This window comes from Mastomys coucha, unplaced genomic scaffold (genome assembly GCF_008632895.1).
Source record: "Mastomys coucha isolate ucsf_1 unplaced genomic scaffold, UCSF_Mcou_1 pScaffold6, whole genome shotgun sequence".
NCBI lineage: Eukaryota > Metazoa > Chordata > Mammalia > Rodentia > Muridae > Mastomys > Mastomys coucha.
Genome location: NW_022196912.1, coordinates 22078614 through 22103703, shown reverse-complemented (window position 1 = coordinate 22103703; position 25090 = coordinate 22078614). Strand labels below are relative to the sequence as shown.

Sequence of the window (25090 nt, the reverse complement as noted above, 5' to 3'; positions counted from 1 at the left end):
TTAATTGCTGGTTTAAACTCCTGATTCCTCACTAACCATCTGCACAACCTTTGTAAAGTGCCATAACCTGTAGAATCCAACAGTAAGAGCAGCTGTTCAGAGCCCATTGCAAGCAGTGCTCTGGTTAGTTGAATAAAGCGCTTGCTTGGTAGAGAGACTGGGGCAGGGTGGGAATCACTTAGCGAATATAAAAGCAGCAAATGCAATAAACTTTTTTCTTGAGAAAGGAGCTGATGAGATAGTTTGGTTGGTAAAGTGTTTGCTATGAAAGCATGAAGACCTGAGTTCAGTCCCTAAAACCCCATGTAAAAAAGCCAAGCATGAGAGTGAGCTTGCAGTCTGGGTGCTGGGGAAGCAGAGCCAGGGATGTGCTTGCCTAGCCTGTGTGGCAAGTCCCAAGCCAATGGGCAGGCTTGTCTCAAAGAACAGCTGTGGGAGGGAGCTAGAGAGATAGTTCTGCAGGTAGGAGCACTGGCCACACTTACAGAGGACACAGGTTCTGTTCCCAGCATCCACGTGGTGACTAACAACTATCTTTAACTCCAGTTCCAGAGTATTTGGAACCCTCTTTGTCCTAACGGTGCCTTGGGATCAGAGGGTGTTCCATAAATTCTTGGTCATCTGAAAGTCATCTGTGTTGACTCAGGGGACTTTCAGATCTCTTAGGGTATCAAGAGAGTGATGACTTATTTTCTGCTTTCCAAGTAGTGATCACACTATTGATGGTATCATAATTCCTTCATTGAATCTGATATGTGTTGATCACCCGCACTCTGAAGCTAAGCATAAAGACCCTCCACAAAGAACCTGACATCCATAACTCTAATATATGGCTGGACCTAAGCTTTTAAAAGGTAATAGAATTTTAAGAGAGACTTCTGAAATGAGAGCTCACAGCCAGTGAGACTAGGTTCTGACTAAGCTAGTTCTTTAAACATGGATGAGGAAGATGTTCATTAAAAATTGATTTGAAAGTCAAAACCAGCAATGCTTCTTAAACCGTTTGCTCATTTCTTACAGTCCCAACCCTGACCTGTTGTTGCATAGGAAATAACCATAGGTGGTAAGGTAAGAATGGCCTTTGGAAAGATTGTTTCTCCCTTCTTGTCTTAGCTCCTCTGACCTTCTGTGCATTGTTAGGGAGACGGTTGCCCTCTCTGACTCTTTAACAAGCACAGTGGTGGACAGGTTTTATCAAACCTGAGTCAGGTCTGTTTATCACCAGTTCTCAGAGACCAACATGTAATCAGACTCAGAGTAGGTCCTAGGGGAACCTACTGTTGTCTTTTTGCTAGTCATGCTGTCAAACTGCCTTCTAAATATTTATAGCATAGATTTGTGCTTCAGCCATGGTCAAAGAGTCTTCTTATTGCAATAGGTGGTGATTAATGCACAGACTCAAAACTTCAAAGTGCGCAGAACTGAGAGTGGTCAGCCTAGACAGGACATCTATGTCAAGCCTCTCCCCAGGGCTCAGGAAACATTGTGAAAGAAGAGGAAGAAAGCACATAAGAACTAGCTCAGTGGTCCGCAACCTTCCTAATGCTATGACTCTTTAATACATTTCCTCATGTTATGGTGACCCCAAACCATAAAATAATTTTCATTGTTACTTCACAACTGTGATTTTGCTACCGTCATGAATTTTGCCGTAAATATCTGACGTGCAGGATATCTGATATGCGACCCCCAAAAGCTACAATCCTCAGATTGAGAACAATTGAGCTAGAGGATAGGGAAGATGCTGTGAAATGCTGTCTTCTGGACATAGCGTGGCTCTTGCACTCAGCAATTCACAAGGCCAAACTATTTAAAAATATGGAGCCAGGCATAGTGGTACATGTCTTTAATCCCAGGCAGATCTCTATGAGTTGGAGGACAGCCTGATGTACAGAGAGCATTCTGGCACAGCCAGAGCTACAGAGTGAGACCCTTTCTCAAAACAAAACAAGATAAACTTCCATTATGGATGGGGATAGGGAGGCAACTACTAAGTTTCCAGCCATAGCTGAGGAGCTTTGGAGGCTGATGAGGGAGAGACTCTTTCCTTAGGCATGGCTTTCTTTGTTAGATTGCCCATGCCCCAGATGATGTCCTCTCATCCATGAGCACATGGGCAGCACTAATTAGACCCAGGGTGTTTAAAATGGTGATAATAATTTAAATTTTATAAAAGAGAACATGAGTTTGGAAAACATGTTGGGAGGTCTTAGGAAAAGAATTGGGGAGGGGAGCAGGAGACAGACATATTCAAGACACATGGCATACAGGAATGAAATTTACAAAAACTAATTTATTTATTTTGGAAAAATGGGGTCTTAGTTTCCTTACTTCAAGATCTGAAAGCAAGGAATACTTTCATGGGCATCAACTACACAAAGGAAGACCTTGCCTTACTAGTGAGTATAAATAGTATCTCTTGAGTAGGGTCTAAAAACAGAGGGTCTGGTCCCAATCTACCTATAGCTTGCCTGTAACTGGGAGATGGTCTTGGTACTTTCGCAAGAGGGATGGAACCTTAACACTTTTGTCTAGTCTTGAAAATATGTCTCTTTAATCTGTGAGGAAGGAAGCAGCACAATACATCTCCCATTTGACATTTGTATTTGCTGTAGCAAAACAAGGTCAAAGTACTCATGGTGGAGGGGCTAAAATGTCAGTACACTTTCATACTCCTTTTATGGTTACTTTTAGAGTTTTATTTATGCCAAGAGTATAGAAATGTCTACAGAATTATTGTCTTAGTAACCAGGGTCTCTCAAAATTACCCTCCAACCTAGAAGTGGGTAGCTCAAAGGAGTTTAGGGGAAGCTGGTACTGGTATTGAGGGTAAAGAGAAGTACATGTTAAGGCAAGTGGTATCTTTGTCCATTCAAGACCTCTTCTTTGTACCCTCCTTTGCTAACTATATATTGTTTTGGAACTTGCTAGGTAACTTAGTTTTTTTTTTTGCTATCTAAAGACTCTAGATAGGAACCCGTGTGCCAATTTCTGCTAACTGACTTCCTGTACCTTTCCTAAGGGGTCATTCTCTTAGTTCCCTATTTGTGGTGGTTTGAATGAGACTCCTATATTTGAATAGTTGGTCCCTGGGGTAGTTTGAATAGGTTTGGCCCCTATAGACTCATATGTTTGAGTGTTTGGTCCATGAGAGTAGCACTATTAGGAAGTGTGGCTTTGTTGGAGTAGGTCTTGCCTTGTTGGAAGAAGTGTGTCACTGTCTTCTAGTGCTCAAGCTCTGTCCAGTGTGGAACTGTCTCCTCCTGGCTACCATTGGCTCAAGATGTAGAACTCTCAGCTCTGTCAGCACCATGTCTGCCTGCATGCTGCCTTGCTTCCTGCCATGATGATAATGGACTGAACCCCTGAAACAGTAAAGCAGTCCCAATTAAATCTTTTCTTTTATAAGAGTTGTCTTGGTCATAGTGTTTCTTCACAACAATAAAACCTTAACTAAGACAGCCCCCCTTGGTGGAGCTATTTGGGAAGGATTACAAGGTAATGCCTTGATGGAGGAGGTGTATCACTGGGGTGAGCTTTGAGGTTTCAAAAGATTTGCGTAATTTCCAGTTAGTGCTTTCTGTCTCCTGCTTATGGATGAAGATCTGAGTGCTCAGCTGTCCCTACACCCATGGCTTTGCTCTACTATCATGGATCATAACCCTCTGAAACCATAAGCCTCTTTTATAAGTTGGCTTGGTTGTCACAGCAGCAGGAAAGTAACTAAGACATTATTATATTTAGAGGAGCAATGACTAAAAGAACATCTTGGTCAAAAAAAAAAACAATGACCAAAAACACCCATAGTGGGCCAAGCTCTTTTCTCAACACAGCTAGCTATAGATCAACTGGAATATGGTAAAAATGCAGACTCTGACTCATCATTTGAGAAGACTGGGGTCTGAGACAAGTTTCTCCATGATGCAATTCTGTGACCCTTGAGCCATATTGTGAAGAGAGAAATCAGACATCCATTCAGACAATACCTCACCCCTGTGAGCTTACCCAACTTAGATCCAGGTTGGCCAGGAGTTCCAAACAGTCACCTCAGAGATTATTCGCACAGACCCCTTGCCTTTTGTGTCATCCACACACACCAGCTCAGCCTCCACCTGGTCAAATGTTGATGCTTAGATGTGAAAACATTCCAAGTGTCAGGAGGACACCTTGGCCCCAGGAAGAGGTATCACGAAGAGGCTTACAGAGTATGATTGCTACAGCAGATCTTCAATAGCTCTAGTCATCTCCCAGAGGATGTCTTCAACAAAGAATTAAAAGCCTAGAAGAAACCCCTTAAATCATTAGCATTCTTGGCACAGGAAAAAGCAAATACATTAGAATGTGCACTGCAGTCCTTGGTGGCAGGCAGCAGGCTAATCACCTCAGGGTGAATCTGATGAGGTTGGTGGCAGTGACTTAGCCTTCCTTAAGCACCACTCTGGACTCATATGGGAGGATAAGAGACTAAAAACACTCACAAAGAAATAAAGAATGGCTTAGATGACTAAACTGGGCTTCTGGGAAGGGTCACCTGACATAGAGTAAATTTCAGTTCCATTGCTAGCACTGGAGACAGAGGCATTTTCTATCACAGAGAGGACAGGATAGCAGAGTGTGGCAGCACTGTGTGTGTTCTTGACATGCTCAGATTCACAAACCTGCATGCTCATTAGCACATGTGTACATAGGTATTCTGAGTTATGAATGGACAATAAGAGAAGCAAGCATGCTGATTTTTTCTCAAAACAAAACAAAAACAAAAAACAGAAAACTCTTCCACCATTTGCTTAGCATCCTTCCTTTTTATAGCCTTTGAAAAAAGGTAGCGCAACAATCTCTTCTTAGGCAAGTGAAAAGTAAGAAGTTTGGCTAGAAAGAATTGGTCATATAGATTCCTGACTCTGGAGTCTTTGGGCCATAGAGGGACCAGGGTACCTAGTAACTAGTGAAAATAAACAGCTGATAAGAGAGAGTATAGAGAGTAGTTCTAAGGACAAAGACTCTACCAATTTTGACACGAGCTACTCTTCATTCTCCACAAAGCCCTGCCAGGTGCCCATGTCTAGGATGGATGATGATTTCAAGAAACCCTGGTCACAGAGAAGAATCTCCAAAGGAAAGCTAGTTCTTGGTTCTATGACTAACATATCTGTGCTAAACCATTCAGGAAAGTGCCATTCTATTGTTATAATAAAGAAGGTTTAATTGCCAAATATTAGGCTTTAAAAACCAATCAAGTGTGGAAAGTAGTTTTAATTAGACAGAAGAATCAGATAAACAGAGTGTAAAAAGCTTCGTGCTTGAACAGCCTGTATCTCATTGTGCTTTTATTCTCTAAGGACAGAGGGTAACAGATAAGGCTTTGTTAGTCACTTCAGGACAATCCTAAGCAAAAGAAACAAGTGTATCTTTTCACTCATATCCAGAAATCATCTTGCATTTAGGGGACATTGGGACAGCACTCTTTGATCTTAGCAATGCTGAGAACCGAAAAACCAGCATCAATTGTGTATCAAGCATCACAGACCTGAAGACGATGGATATCGACTTTGGATCTCCACATGCACACTCAGAAACACAGACTGAAGACTATCAATTGACTTGCAGTCAATACTGTCTACACACATTTGTCTTGAAAGGGAAAAAAATGTTTTAAACATGGCACAGCCAGTTCAACTTGAGCATTCAACAATACTTAGGGTCTTGTTTGCTGCCTTATGTGCTACACAGACCTTTCCTGTCTTGTATGGAGCTGAGAGAATCTGGTGACAGAGTCATCATTTCCTTACTCTACCTTTAACTTAGTCCATTTCTTGAGAGTGTGAAGGTGATGAAGAACTCACCCAAAACAGCTTACTGTCAAGACAGGAGACCCTCACCTATAAGAATGGCTGAACTACTTCAATGACCTCCCACTCACTGAAGTATTTTTAGGACTGAACTTAGAACAAAACTGAACTTTTCAAGCAAAGTGGAATGCAAAATGCTTAGGGATGGTGTTCAAAGGGCAAAGCTTCTTTAAAAAGACTATTGATCGGGCCTAACTGCAACATGACAGGGCCAAATGGACTCAGGAATGTGCAGAAGGAAGCTAGGTCAGGAACGGCAACCTCTAAACTCCTGAGGGAGGGAGGTCTGAGCAACACCCTCCACTGAAGAGCTGGTACGGGGAGTGTTGGGGTAGCAGATGTCACACTGAAGAGCCCATATTGGTTAAAGAAGGTGATGCAGGTAATGTGTCTCCAAAAATATCCAGCTTCTTTGCAGTTGACTGAGCTCTGGTCTTTTCATCATGAGAAGGACTAAATTCTCATTTTTAAAGTCTGTTCCTCTCTTGCTCAGCAAAACAATTTTTAGATAACTTCCTGGTTGCTTAAGTACACTTTGGAAAGACACGCCTAGGGAAACAAATATCCTAATCAAAGAAACAACTACCCCGAGCTTCACTCTTACTTCCCACTCATTCTTAGAGCAGGCACCTATATTCCTTAGCTGCTAGAGAAGAAGGGCCAATGATGGTTCAGGTGCTCTCCATAAGGCATTCAAGAGGTAGGTAGAAGAGTTCACACACACTAAAACACACTCACTTGCTCTGAGCATGAGCCTGAGCCTGAGCCTGAGCCTGGGCCTAAGCCTGGGCCTGAGCCTGAGCCTGAGCCTGAGCCTTAGTGACTTCTAGCATTTGGCAGGGCAACAGCAGCAGATAATGGTTCATTTTCCATCCCATCCTCTTCCTTACTAGTAGTATCCCCTCCATGAACTGTACCCCATGTGTTAAATTTTGTACAGGTGGTATATTCCAGAGATGAGTAGAAGCCATTCTCTGGATTCTTCATAGCTTTAGCATGCTGCTTTCCTGTGGACTTTTTCATGTCAGACACAAGGCTCTGGAAGAGGACCTATGCCAATAATCACTTGACTGATCCTCCAGACACACTGTATTGAAAGCAGACACTCAGGGGCTGGTGAGATGGCTCAGCTGGTAAGAGCTCTGACTGATCTTCTGAAGGTCCTGAGTTCAGATCCCAGCAACCACATGGTGGCTCACAACCAGCTGTAATGAGATCTGACACCTCTTCTGGTGCATCTGATGACAGCTACGGTGTATTATGCCTGGGCAAGTGGGGCCATTCTGAGTTCAGTTCCCAGCAGCCACATGATGGCTCATGGCCATCTGTACAGCTACAGGGTACTCATACACATAAAATAAATAAATAAATCTACAAAAAAAAAAGCAGGCACTCTGAGGCATGATATCTTACCATTACACTGTGCAAAACAGTAAGTGATATCACCCATAAGCAAGAGGTGTCTTATACCTACTAAGTTTTATCACCTATATAGATAGGTTGCTGCATACTTACTAGGGTAAAAATGATGAGCTGCAAGTGAGTTCATATTCTCTGTCATCCCCCAAACTAGTGACCCCAAAACTAAGAATCATAAAAATCTCAGGTCATCATTAAATCTAACATTCCCAAGCATCCTGTTCTGCAAATGACAGAATTCATGGAACCAAAAAAAAAAATTTCTCTAGTCATATTTTTGATGAGCTCTTTCCTGTTTCTTGGCCTTGTTCCCACATTACTCCACAAAATATATCTCCCTAGTAAATTTGGTTCTTTGAAATTGCCTGTGGTGTGTTTTCTTCTTAGCAAGAAGTCTTGGGTGTACTGGAGGTTGACCAGATGGCCTGCATGGAGGCTTCTAAAGTCCATTCAAGAGCAAGTATCAAAAACAAATCAAGTGAGGAAGTATGGCAGGATTGACAGATAATAGTAGATGTGCTGCATCTCCATAGCTTTCCTCTTACCTAGATATAAAACCTTCTCCATTTCTTTGCGTCAGGGTATAAGTGACCTGAGGAGATACAAAGTCATTCGATTCCAAATGCAACTTCAACTTCTCAAGAGTTTTAGGTTTTGATAAAGCCTAAAACATGAAGCACTAAAGCTTTTAACATATTTTGGAAGTCAGCCCATGAGCTAGCCCCTCTTGTGCTGAGAGTAGATAAGGACTAAAATCAGGGAGCCAGAAGAGGACCAAAGAAAGGGATACTGTATCCTCAAGAACCAGGGAGGAATTTCTGCATGAAACAGCCCAAACTTTATCTCGAAGTTTCTCAAGCTGATCTGCCTTCTGGTTAACACCTGTCCCCCTGAGTCCCTCATAATTTCAGGCACTAAAACAGTGGTTCTCAACCTTCTTAATGCTGCAGCCCTGTAATACAGTTCTTCATATTGTGTTGACCCCCAATCATACAATTATTTTTCATTGCTACTGCAAAACTGTAATTTTGCTACTGTTATGAATGGTAATGTGAATATCTGTGTTTTCAGATGGTCTCTCCCCTGTGAAAGCATTGCTCATCCCCTAAAGGGCTTGTGGCCCTCAGCTTGAGAACTGCTGCGCTAGAGAAATAGGGCATTTTCTTCTCTGTTCCCCTCCTCTGACCTTTGTGATCCACATCACCCTCACGCCTTCTCTTTGTGTGCCTTCTAGGAGGCATTACCCAAATTCAATTCTAGAAGAATCCTCTACCATATGCACCAGTTTTCCTTCCTAGCTCTTGTTCTTCATCTAGGAAGAGAGAACCATTTCATTATTGAAAATACTTTCCAAAAGGCAATTGAAAAGGAAGAACTAATTTCCCATCAGTCATCAAGCAGGGATAGTTTCTGGCTGAGAGGGTTTGAACTGAACTGGTGACCCCACTAAATGAAAAACTCCAATGTGACTACTCCCTAGACCCAGATCATGTGCACCCTTGTCTATTACCTCCCTTTCAGCACTATGAACAGTAGAATTCCTCTTCCCTGATTCTCATTCTACTCTCTGCCCTCTGACCTAGGAGGATTTCCTGGTGGGTGAACAGCTCTACCATTCATTAACATTACTCAAAATGGGGGTCTATAACATCACTTCTACTTTTGATGGTCAAGGTATTGGACTCCATACCCAAGCTGGCTCAAAGAAATCAGAGCCAGTGCAGGGCTTTTTCTGTCACTCAAAGGCAGTGACTTAAAGACAGCCAGCTACATTGCAGACTCCCTGTTTTTCCTAGCTGTGTTTCTGAAGGATGCACTTTTCTTTTATGGGCATCATAATCAATAGTTCTTCTCTCCTTTATGATAGATCACATCAGTCACGACTATGCTAAATTGTCACCTGACATTCGTTTGGATGCTATTCTTCTGGATGGAACACAATTTTCTCTCTCTCTTCAATGCCTGGAATATTGAAAGGGCCTACCTAACAATGCTCAATTACGTGTCAAGTCGCAGTTTTACTATAAGACTAAGAAAAGAGAACATAGCTGCAGCTGGCTCACAGCTCACCACAGACCGACCAAGAGCAGGCCCAGTGTCAACCTGTCTCCCAACAAAAGCCCATTTTATTTTTTAGAAATCACATATACACAAAAATTAGATCAAAGGCTCATTCATGCTGTACTAGCCGTGCTGAGCAACTATAGAATTTTTTTTAAGTTAGAAAAAAAAATCAAACTACTCCTAGTCTGATCCAACAATAAGAGAATTTCATTGGAAATCTTAGCTAAGTTGTGCTGCCCCTGGAGATGAGCTGGTTTAGACGTTTTCTCAAAGAGCTTTGAAGTATAAAGTGTTCCTGAGGGTTTAAGAAGGAAAGAATGTTAAAAAAAAAAAATCCTCTTTAGGGAGGCTGAGAAATGTTAGGACCCCAGTCCTTAAGCAGATTCCCTGAGGATAAATATCTCTTCTCTCTCTCTCTCTCTCTCTCTCTCTCTCTCTCTCTCTCTCTCTCTCTCTCTCTCTTTCATCTTGTGTGGTCACATACAAAGACCGAGAGTCAAAATATAGAAGGTAGACTGAGCATCTACCAGGGTTCCCAAGGATTCCTCAGTTCTATTTATCTCTGCCTGTGTTAAATGTCAAAATCCTTGTGCTAAGGGTGATATCGTCTCAAATGCAAGGTCTGTATGTGGGGAGCTCCAGGGGCTACTGTAGCCCTGAGATGAGTAACTCTTTTTTGGAGGGAGTTCATTTTGTTTTGTTGTTGTTGTTGTTGTTGTTGTTGTTATTTTGGAGACAGAGTTTCTCTGTGTAGCCCTGGCTGTCCTGGAACTTACTCTGTAGACCAGGCTGACCTTGAACTCAGAAATCTGTCTGCCTCTGCCTCCCCAGTGCTGGGACTAGAGGCATGCACCACCACTGCCTGACTTGAGATGAGTAATTCTTAAACTGAGGAGTGGCAGAGGGGAACAGAGTGACAGAGAAAGACAGACAAATAGAAACACACACACATACACACAGAATGGGGAAGAAAAGGAATAAGTAAAAGGGAGAAAAATATCTTTAGATCAATACACACACACACATACACACACACACACATACACAAAAAAAGTAGGATAGGGATAATCGACAAAGAATGGAGATAAAAACAATTGCATCAATACTAATAATGAATAACACCTGTAGTTTCCATTTATTCAGCAGCAACATACTGTGTGTACATATCTAATATGCACAGTGGTCTGAGGTAAGTCTTAATATGTCTATTTTACAAGTAGAGAAGAGAGGCTCAGTGAAATAAATAGCCTGCCCGTCAACTAATAAGACCCCACACCAGCCTTTCCATCATGTTACCCAGTCTCCATCTCCTAAGTGTTTCTCCCAATGCTTTCTATAGCACAAAGTTCCTCCTAGAGAGCTGTGTGTAACCAGAACCAGCATTTTCATCCATCCACAGCTATGAGCATACTCCTGACACAGAAATACAGGATCAAGATGAACTACTCTAGTCATTGACAAGGAAAGGCATGCTATAGGATGAATTCTAGTGGGAGTCGAAGGGGGCAATGTATCAAAGAGAGACTTTTAGGTATCAGGAGAGCTAGGTGTAGAATTTGGCCACGAATTAATCCCATAGCCCAAAGCTACCTGCTTTGTTTCCCACCTAGCTCTGCACATAGTCTGGTATTGGTTCAAGGAATTAGATAACAGTCAGGGAAAAGTTCTGTCCCAGTGGTTTTCTGATCTGACAGTGAGGAGGGAGGAGGGAGGAAGGAAGAGGGAGGAGGAAAGAGGCAGGAGCATTCTGGCAGAGGGTGCTGCTGTCTTGCAAATTGCAGACACCAAGTCTTTGTTTTAGGAAAGTAAGCTTTAAGAAAATTGGTGATTAAAAGAAAAATTACCTTTCAGAGGAGACAAGCTGGAATGTGAGTGAAATTGTAAGAGTCTGTTTCATTTTGTCCCAGACTCTGCCTGGCCTCTGTTAAATAGAAAGCTCCAGAGTACATTTGAAAGATGATTAGATTTACAAAAGTTCCATTTGTCTATAACCTTTCACACTGACTTGCATTAAGAGAGGAGAGTTACACAGGTAGGGGCCCATGTGACTTGGAAAACTGTGTAAAACAAGAAGGAAGGCATCCCAATCTAGATAGGGCAAGACAGTGACCCAGAGAGAAAGCAGACAGGGCTGAAAATCAGGTCTGCCTTGGGAAGATGCATTTCCTAATGAGCAGACCCACCCCAACCCCATACCCCACCTGGCCTGCTCTTCAGCACCTTTTCTGTGGGCTCTGAATACTACCTCCTAGCTCATTGATAATAGAGATCATGGGAATTGTATCCATCCCCAAGAAAAAAGGTTCAGAGTTGATTGATTTCTTCTGCCATCCACAAAGTTGAAATTAGAAACCTTCCTCTTTCGGTGCTGATGTGTAAATGGCTTTAGGAGATTGTTCACCACAGTCATGTCCACGGGTTCCTTTACTTATACACACAATGGAAACAAAATAAGACCATCCATGATTGAGGCTCCTTTTTTTACTGATGAATGCCACTGATATGTATTTCCTTTGGAAAATTCCTTTTCATATTTGTCTTTTTGTTGTTGTTGTTGCTTTTTTAGGTAGCTTAGTTTCGTCCCCTTGCTGTCTTCCACTCAATCTTTACTTTTTTTTTCGCTGACATTGTCTGCACCACATACAAAGCTCAGAAAGGACAAGGGCTCCTCCCTTGCCCTAACATTACTCACAGCCAATGCAAGTGACCATTTCCAATAATGTAAAAAATGGAAACTACCTTGTTCCATTTAACTAAAGTGTCTATACAAAACCTAGGATTCTTTTTGTAGAGGACAGTCCAAAGGCAAGAAAGTGCCACTTGAACACATAATTTCTCAAGGAAGGAAATAGCATCCACAATGTTTGATGTTAGGCCAAACTATGTTAAAAGGTTTGGTCCAACAGGACTTCCCAGAATGATGCAGAGACTGTGCTGGGGTCATCTACTCCATCAACACTTAGAAAGCACTAGTATGTATCACACTAAACTGGGAAATCAATGTACACAGTTAAAAAACCCACAGTCACAGATCAGATGGTTCTATTTCCATGTCAGAAATCTATAACCCAGGTGAAAATTAAATGGTTTTGACTCTACACAGAAAGATGCTCTGGGGACTTCTCTAGGAGATTTTAAAGGGAAAGGTGAGGTAGGAACTCATTCAACAAGGAAGAAAAAAAATAATTCCCAATATCTAGTTCTTCCTCAATGCTCCATATCTGGCTCAATCCAACCCAAGCAAATAAGACTTTTAGATAAGACAAGTTGGTACCACAGAGATCCATCTAATGGTGGTTCATTCACCTAAAATACATTCATTGACCATCTGATGGTGGTTCATTCACCTAAAATACATTCATTGACCATCTGATGGTGGTTCATTCACCTAACATACATTCATTGTACAACATACTAGTACATTCTAGGTGAAATGTGAAATACAAGTTGGGAGATTCAAAGATGAACTAACTAATCAAGACGTAGTTCTCAAATCACATAATATCTGTTCAGGAGTACAATAGGACAAAGACCCATGTTTGTACTTTGTATAGTGAGACAAAACACTTTCTGGACCTGTATTATAAACATTATGTATGTGACAAGAAACATCAGGATAGCTCAAAGCAGTATCGGTTGTTCATTGTGAAGTGGAAAATTAAGAGTTCTTTGGAAAGTCAGTTGTATTGGATGGTGTTTTGCTGAAATAAATACTTGAAGGAATGTTATCCTGAAATGGACACAGGTGAAAGACTAAGGCAGACTCATGAAGGAACATTCACTGAAGCAGACACAAGGGAAAGAATGTTCTGCTAAAGCAAGCACGTGAAAGGACATGTGATGAAGAATTTGTTGCTAACAACATGCAAAGAATTGGTCCACCTTATATTGTGTAGTTGAGCTCCATATGTCAGGCCTCCATAGAAAGAAACTCACCAACAAATTTCTGGTGGTGTGCTGCAGTTTCTTGCCATTTCCTTGGACTTGGGCTGAGTGACAGTGATGTCAGCTGAGATAGATTCACGTGCTGAGGCAAACTGGTGAAGGACATGTGATGTTTGGAGGGGTATGAAAAGGATTCATGGGACCGTGATGGAGGCCGGACCGAATTTGCTAATAGAGCTGGCTGTGCAATGCTTGTTGGTCTTGAGTCTTTGATCTTTGCTTCACTGAGAGAGATACAGCTGAGAACTTCTCCTGGCATCCCTCCTGGTCTCTCCTGCTGACTCGTGCTGAGGCTGAGGGCTGGCTTGTCTCTGCTAGGTTGTGCTACTGCTGTTGCTAACCCCAACACTACTGAATTAGGCTGCTTATATATCCATGCAGTGTTTGGGAGTGGATCAAGCTGCTGCTTCTGCCTGTGAACTGAACTGCTGGTTTCCAGACCACATAGATGGGAATTGCTCCAAAGAACTATTTCTAAACAGGTCCACTTCCCTATATCCTTTCTTTTCTACTACCTCTGGTGGGTGGTAGGCTAAAAGGGGGGTTAAAGCATTTAAGAACCATCATTAAAAGTAGAATTTGAAAAAAAATTAAAGCAAGACTTAAGAACTAAGGTGTGGTCTGGGTTTTTTAAGACCAGTAAGGACTGCCCAGGAAGGGAAAGGGACAGTCTAATAGAACAGAGACAGCAGGAACTGTACTCCCTGTGAGTAGGAGTTTATATAGCATTTGCAGCCAGAAGCACTAAATAATGGTGAAATGGTAGGACTTGGTGACTCACCATATTTCAGACCTAAGAATGAAAATATAGCCACCAATGAACTTCTGGAACTCTTCTATAAATATAGTGAAGTTCATTAAATCCATGTAGAGTTTCTTCCTCTATCAAGTGTAGTCTAAAGAGCTAGAAAAATGAATCAGCAGTTAAACACTTGTTTACAAACATGAGGACAGGGTTCTAATCCCCAGAATGCCATAAGGATGTCAAGTGGGCTCTACCTTGGAAGGTAGAGACAGGTGATTCCCAGAGGAAGCTGGCTAACAAGGCCGGTCATAAAGGGGAGCTCTGAGTTTGACCGAGAGATCATAGTTCAATAAATAAGGCACGAAAGTCATTCAGGAAGATTCTCAACATCAATCTTGAGCTTCCATGTATGCATGCACACACGGGTACATAAGCACCCACACTTATGTGTACCTACACACAAATGAAAACATAGATATACTTACAACATATATATTAAAATGTATTGTATGAAAACAATGATTGGGTATCGCATGTAAGAATACTTGTATGAATAAAAATAGCATTATTTGCTGCAGACTTCTGGTAAGACAGAGTCCCTTGAAAGCAAGAGATCTGACTGATTACATTCTATCTGCTCTTTAACCTGGGTCCTATCTTTAGGGACATTATAACAGAGATATCTTACTTCATCCATCCATATGGATGTGATTCAAGTGACTAGTAATGAGCTTGCTGAGTACCTTCAAGGTGTGTCCTGCTCTGGTCATGCAGAGCAACACCCACTGTGACAACATTCTCCACAAGAAGGGGTACCTTCCATAGGAGGCAGGAATGAGGGGTTGATTTGTCTGGTATACAAATCTGTCAAGACAGATTCCCAACAGCTTACCACAGGGCCAGGGAATCTCAGTCACTCCATTTCCTTCTACATTTTTCTGATTTGCGTGATACAGAAGCAGGACTCCTAAGACTGGAAGAATTCCACAGTCATACAGAAACTCAAGGACTCATATTTCAGGAGAATCAGAAATTAGATGCAAGCCCAGCTCCCAAACAAAAGGTGTAGGAGTGAGTATTCAAAGTGAACCCAGGTTAAAGCATGTAAGATAGATCCACTGTCAAAAATAATAGAAGCAAAAGAAACAGACCTGCTGAGCTGAGAACTGGGAGAGGCTCCAGGTTACATAAAAAGTCTATAGATTGAAACCTAGATGGTTAAGAAGCAGGCCCCAAGAAATGCATTATAGATAGATTCAATATAAAGCTTCAAAAGTAAGTGTTTCCCTTCTCAGAGAGGAAAACAATCAAGTTTAGGCATGTCCTTTGTGGTCTATTTCCCCTCAACCAATGTTACTTGCTCTAGTGCCACTTTGTGTCTAAGAATAAGACTTCTTCCTTCCTCTCTCCTTGTAGCCAAGTTTCCAGAGTCTAAAGAATGCTCTATACTGGCACAGTGGCTGTGTTTATCTATGACTATGTATATTCATGCCCACCAGCACTGTCTCTTATATTTTACTACCCCAAGGTAATACGAGCTTCACACATGCAATCATGGAATACCTGCTATGGACGCCATGATCAACGCCTGATTCTGTAATCCTTACAATGCCAGAGGAAATGATTTTACTGTTTCTTTGACAGAGCTAATACTTCTAAGCATGAGTTTATGGTAGAGAATAAATATTATCTCAAATCCACATTAAAAAAAAAAAAGACAACCTATACAAAAACCAATGATCCCACTTAGACCACCAGGAGGCCATTCCATCTGAAATGGCTAAGTCAACCTAGCAACTAAGTAGGCTGACATTTTCCAACAAGCTGGCTTGTGATTAGCCATATGGCCTCTTCTTTATGATACCTTTGCTGATGAAATCAAGTACAAAGTGAAGCGATCAGCCCAAGTCATCTCCTATATGAAAGGTGCCAGCCTGCTTTATACCTTGAGGTTATGAGGAATAGACTACCCTGTATGGTAGAGAATGGCTATATAAAGCCATGGGGAGCCCTTATGCTGGGTGATCTAAGAACTCTGATTAAATTGGTCTGAGGCAAAACCTGGATGATGGTACTTTTTTTTTAAAGGCTTCTCAAGTAATAAAAACCTATATCCATGACTGAGAACTTCAGGCCTTAGCATGACTCTCTACCACAATTTCCTGTTTGTTTAATAAGGATGTCAGGCCATGTGATATATAGGGCCCTGCACAATCCTAAGATTCCATGTGAATCCTGAGCCCCCGTCCCCAGCTGGTAAGCTTCTCTGAAAAGACCACTTTCTCTTTACATAATTCAATTCCCAAATGCTGCCAAGACGGCTGACCTACCACAGAGGGTTGGTGTGTGGGTTAATGAGATCATATTTGCAAAGTGTTTGGGGGCTCTGGGGAAGGAATCTCTAATATATGCAGCTAAAGAATGATTACAGCAACGTTAATGTCATTTTTTTAAGAAAAGTAAACCGCAGTTCACAACCCTGCATCTGCCATAATTAGACTATGTTGTGGGGATGGAGAGTGGCAGAGTGGAAAGTAGATTAAAGCAGGGTTGCTCTTGTTAAGACTAGATGCCAGGTCAAGTCTTTGAGAGGAATGTCTATGCAATTACCATTGACATGGACTATGAAGTAGGGGGTTGGGGGAGGAGAAAGAACATTAATCATAATGAAACCCTCTTATACTGAAACACACACCAGTAGCCTTCTTCATGCCATGAGATTTTGTGGTCCTACTTCCATGTTCCATGAAATAGAGGGGAAGAAATTAACCTTACACTTCTTTCACATGGGTAAATAATCATTAGTGGGATTCCATTTCTAAAACCTTATTGCCTACACTATCCCTGACATGTTGACATTAGGACAACAGAAATGATCTTTTCTTTAAAATCCTATACACTAGACCTGCCCTGCATAAGAACTGATTACTTTTGTGACCTCTGGGCAAGTCTCTTCCTTCCTTTCACTGCATTTTTCTATTAGATAATATGTACTAAGTTCAAATAAAATGCCTAGTATAACCCAATGAACATTGAGTTTCCTTCTGCAATATATGAAGAGTATTAGACATGCTATAAGATATGTCCAAGCTACAGTCACCACTGTGTTGGGGAGGCCATATCTCTTGCTTTAATGATCCATCTGCAATAATCACCCATCCATATATCTGTCTGTCTATCTGTCCATCCGTCTGTCCATTCATTGTTGTCTTATATTCAACAACTTTTTAATACTTTGTCCAACATAGTCTCCAAATGGCCTTTCTCATTAGTGATAAATAATCAAAATTCTAAGTTATATGACTCATTTCATTTTAGAGTTGTCACCAGACACACTCAAGGTGACAAAAATTGTAAATTTTTTTCAAACTGCAAACATAATAGCTAGTGTAGCCAAGCTAGATTGTTACTTCTGATATAATCTAGGAAAATACTAAGACTAGCAGTCAAAAATGTATATGGACATAAACAGAAAGTTTGCATACATATACACACACAGCCAAAAAACATGGAAAATTGGTCAGTCACACTACTAAACAAAGAATAACAATTTAAAATAAGCTAGCATATTTCTCTTTATCTATCAAATTAATGTATATGTATATGTATATTTGTATGTATATGTGTATATGATGTACATGCATATAATATATATATGTACATAACACAGACATATATATTTATATATGTTTGTATACACACACATACACACACACACACACACACACACATATATATATTCGGTTCTGGTAAGTGTTCAGTTAGATAAGCATTTTGCTACACAGCTAGTGTGAGTATAAATTGTTTGTTCTTAGACAGCCTTTTTTAAAAAAATCTCTGAAGGAAAATACAGATAGCCTTTAAAGTACTCCTACCTTTTGGCCTAGTAATTTAACTTATTGAAATCCATCCTAGGAAAATGACTTGCTATGTATGTGGAAGCTTTTTGCCAGAATCCTTAAAGGAGAGAAAAAAAAAATAGCTTCCTGAATGAGAAATGATAAGCTGTGGCACATCCAGAGGCTGCTTGACAACCTCTGACAAAGATGGTTATTAAAGTTTATGTAGCACTAAGTGAAAAGGTCATTGTAAAGTTTTTATATGGAATATATTTTCAACACTGTTTTAAACTCACAGAGTGAAGAGTGATTTAAAAGAAAAACAAACCACTAAATCATTGGTCATTATCTTTGGTTGGTAAAATTGTGGGTAATTTTTCTTTTAATGGTTTTAGAAATACTTTGCATCATTTTAACAGCTAGAAGAAGGTTTTCTTGACCTGTGTATGTGTTTTATGTGTGTAGATGATGCAGGCAAGAGAGAAGAGAAAGTATGGATGTGCACATGTGTGAAGGTCAGAAGACAGTTCAGGGGCTGCCGTCTACCTTGACTGAGGCAGGTCTCTCTTGTGGCTTGCCTCTGTGCTGCATGCTCCAGGCTAACTGACCTAGAAGATTACCAGGGCACAGGAGGCTCTGTGGGTAGGAGACAATTCTATTTCTCTGTGGGAGAACTGGGATTACAGTTTCATCTTTTTCTGCACACGTGTTCCAGAGCTGAATTCCAGTTATCAGGCTGGAGGGACACATGTTTTACCCACTGGAACATCTTCCTGGACCCTAACATAGCAACTCTTTATACAAAGTTTATAGGCGTATATTCCAAGGATACTTTGTAACATGAGAGAAATGCAATGAAGTTGACAATTGTCTTCAAACTCAGCCATCTTTCTTTCTTCCTGTTCTCTTCTTTCTTAATCTCTGTGAAGCCTTGAAGGAAAAATGAAAGTATCACTTGTAAGCCAGCATTCTCTCTTTTATCTTAACAGCCAACTGGGAAGACATTCTCTAAACAGAACATCTAAGATATTATGCAAGCTGAAAATAGGTAAATGCTTCACAAAGGCTCGCTGCTGGGGAAGAGCCCCTGGAAGGACCAGTGCTCCTGTGATAAGCATCCAATCTGGCAGCTGTCTCCCTAACAACAGAAGCATATTTACTATAGTCTAGTAGGTGACAAGCTGCAGAACCGACCAAGAAATACAGCACGGATTTCCTCCAAGCGTTAGCAGCCAATTTCACTCTGGGAGGTGAAATTACTGGAACTGATAAGCCAATATTAAGGGGCTAAAAAAGCTCCTTAAAAATTCCAAAGACCAATTTGAGCCATCAGACCTGCATCCGAACAAACGGGAAGATGACAATCAGAAAATTATAATAAGAATGAATTGATTTTGTACCTCTCCTCTAGTTTCATTATGATCTCTGACAGGAGAATGGATTCATTTTATGTCATTTTCTCGGGAGCCTCGGAGAACATTTTCTTTCAGGTCCTGAGCTATGTATGAGTGAAAAGCACAGATGGCCCCGTCTGCCTCAGCCCAGCAGAGACTGTGAATAACTTTGGAGTTGTTTAAACTTGTTTCTTTTCTCCAAGCAACCTGGCTATTCAGCAGCTGCTCATCTTAAGGCTCAGAAAGATTCCTGGGGAGAGGGAGTCAAGACAGTAGGGAAGGACATTCCTTAAAGGAAACTCTGCAGGGGGGTTGGGGGAGCAGGATGCTTGATAATTGACTGGAGGGTGAGCTAGCTTAGTGAGGTATTTTAGGTAAGAGAATAAACATGAATAAAATCCTGTTTTGTTTTAGGAATACACTCCACATTTTATATCAAATGGCTTGATGATAACAATAACAAAATTATGTATAGACACAAAAAGATATACATGATGGGGAGGAGGAGGAGATGAAGAAGAATAGAAGAAGAGGAGGAAGAGGAATACACAGTCTAACAGAAGGCAGAAGGGCTGGAGAGATGGCTCAACTAGGAAAAATACTGTTCCTAAAGAATTGGCTTCCAATCACCTAATTCCAGCAGCTCGTGACTGCCAGCTCATGATTGGCTGTGACTCCAGCTGCAAGGGAACAGGCCCCCTTCCAGGCTCCTAAAACTTACTTTGTACTTTGGCACATAACTTGTAAAATTAAAAAGAAAATCTAACAAAAAGGGGTAAACATATAGACGTCCATAATACTAATTCAAGAACTTCAAAAGATATTGCATCTTGGGCTGGGCAGTGGTGGCGCACGCCTTTAATCCCAGCATTTGGGAGGCAAAGACAGGTGGATTTCTGAGTTCCAGGCCAGCCTGGTCTACAGAGTGAGTTCCAGGACAAGCCAGGGTTACACAGAGAAACCTTGTTTCGAAAAACAAACAAACAAACAAACAAAACCCTCATCTTTAGATATGAATCGCTTTTGAAAAGATCCTAAAGGTACATTTGAAAAGATCCTAAAGGTACATTTGAAAGCTGCTTGTTTGTCAACCTATCTGGAATAACCCCTCTTCTATGCATTTTTAACCAGACCAGGTAGCTGTATCTTTTGGGGACACTCTGTGCCCCACTTCTTTGTCCTTTTCCCTGCTATTTTCTACACACACACACACACACACACACACACACACACACAAATAAAAGTTCCTCCTCCAAGTTCCTAATCATAGATATTTCAACACTTTTTCTTCCTAAAGTTGTCTCTCTAACTCATCCTCTAATCTTTGCCCCTGATTTCTTGCCTTTGATTTTGCTTAAGACCATGTTTATGAGAGCAGTCACTCCTTTGTGAGGTGCCTTTTCAAGGCACCTCTTGTTCCCCATCAGAGCACATCTTTAGTATCATTTCAGTTGTCTCAATTTTTTCTGGACTGTAAATTCTTGAAAGAGAAAAAAATATTGCTCTTATTTGCCAGGAAAGTTCAAAGGCGATGAACAATGTTTAGCCTGCCTATGTTCACTAAATATTTGTCAAATGACACCATTAGATTTTATACCTCATTATATAAGAGACTTCCTCACTCATTCCCATAGTCAGGCACAAAATGGATTCTCAGCAAATATTTGTTGGTTGGTGTTTGTTTGTTTGTTTGTTTGAAGAACAGAAAAATATGAGTAGCTTTTCACTTTCATCAATGTTTTAGTTAGTGTGCAGAAACTAATTAGGGATTATTTATAGTTTCAGAAGGTTAGTCCATAATCACTGTGGCAGGCGGACAGGCAGGCTGGCAGGTGTGGGCTTGGAGTAGTAGCTAAGAGCTTACATCCTAATCTGAAGGCATGAGGTAGGAAGGAACCACTGGGACTTGGCATAGGCTTTTGAACCCTTGAAGCCGACTCCCTGAAGTGACACAGTTTCTCCAACAAGGCCACATCCCTATCCCTCCTAAACAGTTCTACTAATTGAGGTCCAAACATTCAAATATATAAGCTTCTGGAGCCATTCTGTTTCAAACTACTATAATTAAAATCATGTCTGTCAATTCATATACTTATGACCTCAAGAATTCAGGCAAAGTAAAGTTTTGCCCTGACCATGTAAGGAACCAGGGAAAACCTAAAGTAAGTGGCTAGGATTATCTACAGAAGATACTGGTGGTGAGCTTCAGACCGACCTGGTCATTGAGGAAGTCTGGCGTAAAGCTTAGAGTTGTTCCTGAAAGGCTGATGACCAAGTATCTTCAAAGAAGCAGGTCACTGGTGTTACCGTAAGGTCCTAGCCAGATTCCTCACATATGACTATATCAATACTTTAGACAATCAGGAAATAAGCTTAGGAGCCCAAAACCAAAAGGGATCCAACTGCCACCACTGTGTTAGCTGCAGAACAGCAGCCTCCCTTTGTGAGGAAGTATAGAGGTATTTAGGTGCCCACTGCCAAATCAGAGCCTTTACCAACTCCTTTCATGTGGGCATAGCCAAGGACACTGGCCAAAGAATCACTCAGGGGGACAATACAATTTACAAAGTTCCATTAAAGAGAAACAGAAGGGTGGGATTTCCATTCTCTTGTAGTTGGGAATGTGGGGTTTCATATACAGCTGGAATGTCAGTCATTGGTTAGGATTTCAAAACTATGCATGGCAGGGAGAGACTGTGCTAGACAGAAAATTCAGCCATCTACTGCGTAACATTTTGGGCAGTAACAAACCACATATATGACAGTGATGTCGTAAAACTGGATTTACTAGGGGACCTGTAGCCATCTTATTTTGAGTAAGTACACTCTGTGATAGTCAACACATTTCTCAGAAGGTATTGATACAATGATGAGTATAATTATACCTCTACCATTAAGTGGGACATGATTCTGCATTAGGTCACTTTTGTCAGGACATTTTATCTCAGCAATAAAAAAAGTATATATATAAATAATATAACCTCCTTCCGCCCTTCAAACCCCACTTAAAGGGGGATGTTTTTGTCCCTGATGTACATGCCTGTGACCAGAAAGCTCATGCTACAGCAGGAAGTTCTCCCCTTTCTGGAGAATTTTCCTGAAATACTGAAAAGGGTGGAGAAGGAGGTGGCCATCCATTCCTTGTGTCAGCTGAATGCATCCAGCAGCCAGGCTGTGTTCCTTCTTATGTGTCTATCACCATGAGAGCTTGAGTTACTCACTGAGCCTTCCCCCATTTCCACTGACAATGTTTTACAATTCCCATTTGTTAAAAACAAAACAAAACACAGAAACTCCACCACTTTGAAGAAATGCTGTGAGAAATCAATATAAGGAGATCCAATGACGACTGAGGTCTGAACCCATGTCAATAACAAAGAAAGAACCTTTCTAGCGTTTGTTCAAACTATTTCTGCTTCTCTTTTGACCATGAAACATACCTTCCTAAATTTCCAGCTGAACTTTTAAATACCCAAAATGTTGAATCTTTCAGACACCAAATGGTCATATAGGTTGTCCACATTGGGCTGGAGAAAAGCAGGTTGGGGAGAATGGCCATGTATTACTTTAAAATTTTAACATTTCCTTTTAAAAAGAAAATAAATAATTGACAAAAGAAGTGAAGTAATAGAGAAATGGATTAGAAAGTTCTAACATAGAAAAACTTCAAAGTGGAAAAGAGATAAACTATTATCTTTCCATCAAGAAATCATATTTGGGTTATCAAAACTGTAAAAATAGACCCATAAACACCATGGTACCATCAATCATGGCAGGGGCCAGTACCTTACACACTCACCTGATCACAATACTCAAACTTTTCTCTGTGCTATGTACTATTGTAGCATTAAAGAACACATTGACTTGGCTGGGCAGTGGTGATGCTTGCCTTTAATCCCAGCACTCTGGAGACGGGGCAGGAGGCAGGAGGATCTTTAAGTTTGAGGCCAATCTGTTCTATAGAACAAGTTCCAGGACAGCCATGGCTACAAAAGAGAAGGCGGAGGGGGAAGAGGAGCGGAGAAAGAAAGAAGGAGGAGGAAGAGGAGGAGAAAAGAAAGAAGAAAGGAGAGAAGGAAAGAAAGAAGAAAGAAGGAGGAGGAACAGGGGAGGAGGAGGAGGAGGAGGAGGGAGGAGAAGCAGGAGGGAGAGGAGGAGAAGAAGGAGAAGGAGGAGGAAAAGGAGGAGGAGAAGGAGAAAAAGGAGGAGGAGGAGAAGGAGGAGGAGGAGGAGGAGGAGGAGGAGGAGGAGGAGGAGGAGGAGGAGACTCTCTTGCCTCCAAATAGGAGAGGCACACAGGCAAAGTAAGAACTGTAACCCACTATGTCCTTCCCCTCATCTCAGAATGAGGAGAGACCCAACTGTGGCAATCCTGAACTGAGTCAAGGGAATGAAGGAGGGGCAGGACATTCAAGACTGGGAAACAGCAATGTTGAACTCTCAGAGGAAGAGCTAAGGTAGACTAAACTGCAAACACACTGGATCAAGGAAAACCCTCTCATTCCATGGCCATTCACCTGCATTTCATCAGCACGTATCTTCAGCATTGCTAGAACACCCTAAACATAGGACAGGGTGTCTAAAACTGTGTAGTTAAAGTAATCTAGAGTGGTTACATTAACGTGAAGTGAAAATAAGAGTCTCACCCTCTACAGAAAAAGTTGCTAAGAAACAAGATGCTTGCTAAGATCAACTGGCCAACAGCAACAGACTTACTCACAACCACCTTCTCCCTCCAAATCAGTGGGATTAGGGCTGACATGAGCTTTCAGTGGGAACTGTTGGCAACAGGAAAGTTCTTCAGAATAGCAACTCTCCCAAAAGATTTCAGAGTTTCATATACTAGACATAAGAGACCAAACAAATATTTTACCCAAATGCATACCCATGAATGAACCATGGGGAGAAATGAACAGCCACAGGTCCTGGCTGGGGACCCCAGGTCCTGAGCAAGATAATTCTGGGAGCTGGAATAAGTCTGGGCTTATTCTATTTCATCCCCAAGATGTGGTGACAAATCAGAACCTTGCAGCCAGGCAGGCCACATTCTATCTTACCTCTTGAAGAACGTTTATGTGCCCTATACATTTCTGTCCAAATGATGTGGGATCCTCCCATGGCAAAGATGGCAACACTAACTCTCAAGGCACAAACAGCCTTTGCATCCCGGGGAAGGAACAGTTGCTGAAGCATCCCTCAAACATGCACCTACCAAATATAAACAGAACCTTCAACCCTGAGGAGACCAAGGACACTCCTCTCCTACTTGACTGACATGGGGTGGGGGGAAGAAGCTGTATTTAATAACTAGAGCAGGTGGTGTGAGAAATGTCTTCCCCCAAGAGTAAGTAAGGAAATCCAGAAACCCTGGAAATGGAAAACAATAACCCATTTGTTTTCCTAATTTGAAGTTACCCTTCACTGCATCTAATTTGAAAAAATTCATAGAATTTCTGGAGCTCAATGACCAGTCAGCTATCACTCAGTCTCAGAGACTGTTTCGTTCACACACACACACACACACACACACACACACACACACCTGCACGCACGCACACACACAAAGTGTTCTAGTTGCTACCTACACGGAAAAACCACTTCCGATTTCTACTTGACTTTTAACGATTATAAATAAAGCTGGAAGCCTATAGGTGTTGCCTTGTATGATATGATGCAGTGTGTATTGCTGTCTGTAGGCGACCAGCGTCAACGTTAAAGAATGGGTTACCTGGAAATACGGAGTTAGGGAAAAATAGGCTAACCATAATTAATCTTACCCATGTGGGAGGCTCTATAAAAATTAGACAAGAGTTGTGGTCACTCAGCCATCTTGAT

At 41.4% G+C, this 25090-nt stretch overlaps 1 protein-coding gene across 3 annotated transcripts in view; it reads right to left on the bottom strand.

Annotated features, from left to right (window-relative positions):
* The window catches only part of Alk (ALK receptor tyrosine kinase), a 722886-nt gene that overhangs the window by 572568 nt on the left and 125228 nt on the right, over positions 1–25090 (bottom strand). Inside the window, exon 1 of one of the 3 annotated variants that reach the window (XM_031357607.1) lies at positions 24313–24395. The exons of the other annotated variants lie outside the window; for them this stretch is intronic. Coding sequence (XP_031213467.1) covers positions 24313–24373 — 61 coding nt within the window. The 5' untranslated portion in view covers positions 24374–24395. Of the gene's footprint in view, positions 1–24312; positions 24396–25090 lie in introns of those variants that run through there. 3 annotated transcript variants of the gene reach the window in all.